The sequence below is a fragment of the Cynara cardunculus genome (assembly GCF_001531365.2).
Source record: "Cynara cardunculus var. scolymus isolate 2C chromosome LG 8, CcrdV1, whole genome shotgun sequence".
Classification (NCBI taxonomy): Eukaryota; Viridiplantae; Streptophyta; class Magnoliopsida; order Asterales; family Asteraceae; genus Cynara; species Cynara cardunculus.
Window position 1 is genome coordinate 16,113,002 of NC_037535.1, and position 6,132 is coordinate 16,119,133.

The 6,132-nt window shown below is 37.8% G+C and overlaps 1 protein-coding gene across 1 annotated transcript in view; it reads right to left on the reverse strand.

Moving 5' to 3' along the window:
• Window positions 1-4,434: 4,434 nt before the first annotated feature.
• Window positions 4,435-6,132, reverse strand: part of LOC112516234 (wall-associated receptor kinase 5-like) — a 4,804-nt gene continuing 3,106 nt past the window's right edge. Inside the window, exon 3 of the mRNA XM_025123253.1 lies at window positions 4,435-5,663. Coding sequence (XP_024979021.1) covers window positions 4,435-5,663 — 1,229 coding nt within the window. The remainder of the gene's footprint in view (window positions 5,664-6,132) is intronic.

A 6,132-nucleotide genomic window follows, 5' to 3' on the forward strand; every position in this document is an offset into this window, starting at 1 on the left:
TTTGAATGGAAAGAGGAACAACCCTTGATACTACCAAGGTAGTTTCAGTGGAAGTCTTCACTGAGTCTGACGAAGAGACTTCACTGGTGGCGATTACACCGTCTGATGCTGATGATACTTTAGCAGGAGTTGTCTTCACTGAGCCTGAAGAAGAAGCTTCAATGATTTTCTTCACCTTGACTACAGGGGCAGTCTTTGTGGATGATTTCACTTTAGTTGATTTCTCAATTTTGGTTACTTTCTTGCTCAAAACTGGTGAACCAGCTTTAGCAGCAGAGGGACACTTACTGGCAACATGTGTTCTTTCACCACAGTGTTTACACTTCCTAAAACTAAAAGTAGCTTTAGGGCCATGAAGTATCAAACTAGAAGTGGGACAAGCTCCAAGGATTCTCTTCTCATTGGTTCTAGGAGGAACCTTTCAGGGAATGGATTCCTTAGGTGAAAAGTTCACCCTGAGCTGTGACTTAGATTTCTAATGTGATTCAGATTTCCTAGTCCCTGAAGAAGAAGAAGTTTTGCAAGTTGAAGGAATAGATTTAGATATATTTATCTTGTTAGACTTCTTAGGAAGGGATACTGTGACAGTGGATTTACCTTTGTGTTTGCACCCAAAACTCAAAGGAGTTCCTTCAAGATGACTCTCAGTAAAGGAAGAGGATTGAGAGGAAGTGTTAGGAATAGAAGAGACAAAAGTACCAAATTTAAGCATGGACCTGTCTTTAATACATTCTTCCTGATCATAGGAAAATCCTAGACCAGTCGTTTTCTTGGCTGAGATCTGAGCGTTAATGATCTCAGAGGCTTTAAGAGAAGCTTTGCACCACCCTTCAATGGTAGCTTTCTCAGCCTTGAGTTCAACGATTGCTCGTTCACGCTTAGCAACAGCGTTCTCACGTTCAACAATGATGGCCTGGTTTACAATAACCTGATCTTTAAGATTTTCTTCAACAGAGGTCAGTTCTTTGATCTTAGAATGACAAATCTTTAATTGCTCATGAAGATCAACGTTAAGCATTTCAGCTTTTGATTTGCCATTGAGGGCATTGTAAAGGTCAACCGTCAGCGTATCTAGTGCAGAGAGACTAGAAGAAGAAGAAGGTTCATTCAGGATACATACCTGAGTAACAAAATATGGCTCATGAAAGGTAGATGCTTTAGAAGAACCTTCGTCAACATCAATGGCTATTAAGCAGACATAAGCTTTATCTTCTTCGTCTGAGGATGATTCATCAGATGATTTAGCCCAGTCATGCTCTTCAGCAATAAGGCCTTTAGCCTTTCGCTGGTTGTTCTTCATCTTCTTGTATTTCTCCTTCAGTTTTAAGTATTTATCATCTTTGGTCCTGAAGGAGGAGAAAGCTTTAGAAGATGGCGTCGCAGTCTTCTTGGATCTGCATTCACTTGCAAAATGTCCGGGCCGGTGACAGTTGTAGCAGACAGCTGAAGCCTTGTCTATTCTTTCAGACTTTGGCTTCTCCCAGAGGGATAGCTGAGGAGATCTGTGGAAATTGCTTTTACTGGCGAACCTCCTAAATGACTTAGTCAGGAGTGCCAGGGACTCATCAAAATCTGTTAAATCAGATTCAGAAATGTCCTCAGAAGAATCTATCTCTGTGATGACCACGGGAGGTAGAGAAGAAACAAAAGGAGTAGAAGTTTCAGAGATCAAAGCTAAAGGAGAGCTTTTCATTTCCCTGGAATCTTTTACAAGATTTCTTTTCAGTTGACGAGATTGCTCATGGTTAAGCAGAATCCCGTATAAGGTAGAAAGAGAAAGAGTGGACATGTCATTTGACATCTTGATACACATGGAAAAGGTGTCCCAAGACTCAGGAAGACATTCTAGAAACTTAGTCAAGGTCTCAGAATTAGAATATTCCCTGTCGACAGCCCTAAGATCAATAAGAAGGCAATTAAATCTTTGATGTACTTCAGACAGTGTCTCGGACTTTCCACAGAGAAAGCTTTCATACTGTCTTACTAGATTGATCTTTCTAGTCTCCTGAACCTGAGTGGTTCCTTCATATTGGACACAAAGAGTATCCTATACGGATTTAGAAGTTTTGAGTTTCATCACAGAGTGATATATCTCATCAGGAAGAGACATAGCTATTATAGACCGAGCACGCGTGTCTATAGTTATTTTCTTCTTGTCCTCATCGCTCCACTGATGTAGAAGCTTTGGAATCTGCCGTTTAGGAGTTGCGGCAGTCGTAGCTGTTGCTGGAACAGCCGGAACAATAGCAAATGGAATATATGGTCCATTTTCTATGTAATGTGGAATTTCAGGATCCACATCTTCCAGAAAGAGGGACATCCGGTTCTTCCAGAGACTAAAGTTGTCATGGACAAACCGGAGAGGTTTGGCAAGAGAGCCATTATCTTTTGTGTGTGTGTTTTAATTTGTAAAGCCATTTGTAAGTAGTAAGTTATCTAAGAAGAGATAAATTAATACAAAAAAATAGCCAAACACAAGGAAAGAAAGAAAACACTGCTCTGATACCACTTGTTGGTCCCGTAAGGGTCTACAAGAATAGAAGCAGTTTGTAGAAGGGGGAATGAATACAAACACAGTATTTTCAAATTTAAAATATATATTTATAGAGAAGATCAATACAGATTTTACAAGATTGTTTGCAGAAAGATAAGGTAATGAAAACCTGTCTAAACAATCTTTGATTACACACAGAGCTTTAGCAAATACAAGAAAAGAGATTGCTAAAAGAAAGATCCTTTACTTAAGCTAGAAGATGCTTGAAGTAAGAATAGGGTTAGAGAGAGATGCACGCTCTCTGCATGGAGAAGAAACACTTCTATTTATACACAGTGCATTAAATGATCATTTAATGCAATATGGTAGGGTTAGAATGCGTGTCAAACCTTAAGAGGAAGGCTTGTCCTTTGCTACAGTGAATAGTACAAAAGCACTATTTCTGAGCAGACATCCTTGCCTAAAGTTGGTGGACAAAGAGTCGACTAATCGGCTCCGTACCGTACTAACTTTTGTAAGGGTATGGGTTTGTCCTTTGTGTGCATAAGGACAAGACAACAACAATCGTTCTAAGCAAGCTTCCTTTGATTGCTGAATGCTGGAATGACCTGGAGGTCTCATCATCATCGCTGAAGCTAGAGCAGCCTTCACACATGTATAGACAGGCTTGTAATCACTGAATACCGCTTCAGATCACGTACTCGCCAGTCTCTAATCTTCAGTTTCAGTCTTCGACGTTTGCTGAAGGTTCTTTGGTGTGAGTGTTGTCTTCTTGAAGTATTGCTGTCTCTGATAGATTTACAATGCAAGCACTGAACATACTCAGTGAAGATCGCTGGAACTGAAAATACAGAAACACAAATACAACGTGAAAGAGAAAAAAGATTATCATCAAATCACTGAGAGAGAGGATCAACATAAATTAAAATGGGTACAAATTTTTTTACCGATAGCAACGACATGTTGTCACTACAGGTAAAATAATAAAATTAAAATTTTTACCTACTCATCACAAGTCGTCACAGTAGGTCCTGCTGCTTCGACATGTCGTCATTATAGAAAAACATTTATTTTTTAACTTTTCACCTATAGCAACGACATGTCATCGAAAGTTTTTAACAACAATTTGTCGTCACTATAAGAAACTACAACTAGGACAAACATTGACGAGCTCTTAGCGACGACGGTCGTTGAAATAGACATATAGCAACGAAATTTAGATCCTTAGAGTCATCGCAATAGGTTAGATTTCCTGTAATGTAATTCGCTAGCTGATAAGAGCCTACTGCGTGACAATAGAAAATTTAGAATTTGTCATTTCGTATATTGATTACAAAACCTGTGTTCGTAACCGGGTGTTTACGGGTCACATGCATATATAACTAATCTAATTTTTTTAACTTGTTGGGCCTAATCAATCCGTCCTTACCTGTTACAAATCAAGCAAGATGAGATTTAGCTTGAACCGTTTACTTTTGCCCATCTCTACATACAATTTTATGTTTTTTACGTGATGGCAACAGAAAAAAGAAAGTCCTAGTTTTAGAGGGAGGGTTGTGAAAGATATTTTAATACGAATAAGATGAGGAAAAGCTAAGGCAAGAGGAAAATGGTTGAAGTCTTGAAGAAATGGGGAGGAGGCAGTAGAGCACCAAAAAGAACTTATATGCCAAGTATTCAACTTATAAACAGTGTTACGAAGTTTTCCTCAATACACAAACACACAACAATGTTATCATGTCAATTAAGAAGAAAATAGTACATGGAATATATGGAAGAGCATGTACAATCATAACAAAGATACAAATCTTATTCTAGGAACATATTGTTATACAGTGGACGGACATGAATATAAATATTCGAGTAAGTCGTATGATACTACAAACATGAAATTAAGATATACATTAATGGTGAATTAAACGTCCATTCATTCCAATTTACTAACGAGGACTTTGTACTTGGCTTATCATGTCTTTCACTCCGGTAGTGCTAGAACTGGATTCTACGAAAGTATCAATATTATTGATAAGAGGAACAACGCAAAGATCATTTGGTTCGCTTTCAATCATTAAGCTACTCATTTCATTGTACTTGTTTAGACTAGTACCCCAAGGATGTTTGGTGAACTTCCTCAATGTTTCAAGCTCCATGGTCACTTCTTTCATGCTAGGCCTATTCTCACCTAATTGGTTAAGACATCTACATGTCAGGCCACATGCTGCTTTTAGCTGCTCATCAGTTGCCTCCTTTACCACTTCAAATTCAAGAATTTCAAGCAATCGGTTTTCCTTTATTGCCTTTTCAAAACATGTTGCAAGAGTTTGCTCTAGTAGGCATCTTTCCACAGCGATGGGTTTTTTTCCTGTTAGGAGTTCGGCAAGAACCACTCCAAAGCTGTACACATCACTCTTATCTGTTAGATGGCCTGTACGTAAATATTCAGGATCCAGATATCCCAACGTCCCTTGAACAAGTGTGGTGACTTGATCATGATTACCTAAGCGGACTAACCTTGAAGCACCAAAATCTGCAATTTTTGCTGTATAACTCTCATCCAACAAGATGTTAGTAGACTTCACATCTCTATGTATGATGGACATTCTTGCATCAGTATGAAGATAAGCAAGAGCACCAGCTGATTCATGTGCTATCCTTAGACGACTATCCCATGTCAATCTCCCCATGCCATTTTTTGTATTATGAATGTGATGATAAAGAGTGCCATTAGAGATAAATTCATAAACTAGCAATGGAACATCAGTTTCCAAACAAAATCCCAACAGCTGCACCACGTTTTGGTGATTGATTTGTGTAAGAATTTCCATTTCATTTATGAATTGCTCGCTCTGTCCTTTATCCAGTCTTTGGGACTTTTTGATTGCCACAACACGTTTATCCTGTAGATTTCCCTTGTACACAATGCCGTTGCCTCCTCTACCAAGAATCTTATCTTCTGCATACTTGTCAGTTGCTTCTTCAAGCTCTTCCGGACTGAAAATTTTCATGGGACCAACACCAATGCGACCTGTGATTTTTAGTTTCTCTTCCAATAGGACGCCCCCATTTTGCTCGAAAAATTTCTCCCTTAGTCTAACTAGTTTTTTTTTCTGGACCATGAAGTACGACACTGGCAATACAATCAATATTGAGAGTAATCCACACCCCACACCTGTATTTGATTATCAGCACATTAATCACCATTGTTTGACTTCTTTAGTTTTATTAAGATGGGCTTAGAAAGCACTGGAAGTGGTATGGAAAACAATGGAAAAAATTTGTGGACTGAGTGAAAATTGGACCAGTTGTATCTCGAGTGCAAGTAGTAGTTGCATCATTAATGTGGAAAGATCCCAACATATATTATTTTCTTCAAATACTTCGAGAATTAGAAAAAAAAAAAGTCGTGGTTAATTAATATTATGTTTTATTTTGTAAGACTAGAAAAGTACTCGCGCAATGCAGCGAGACACATCTCGATTTAATGTTCTATTTTATTATTTGTCTCTGTCGATGTTATAATACGATTTTATATGTTTTTAAAAAAACAATAATAATTTTATTTTTGAATAAGATATAAATTTGAAAATATCATAAAAAATTGAAAACAAAAAATATATATATATATATATATATATTAA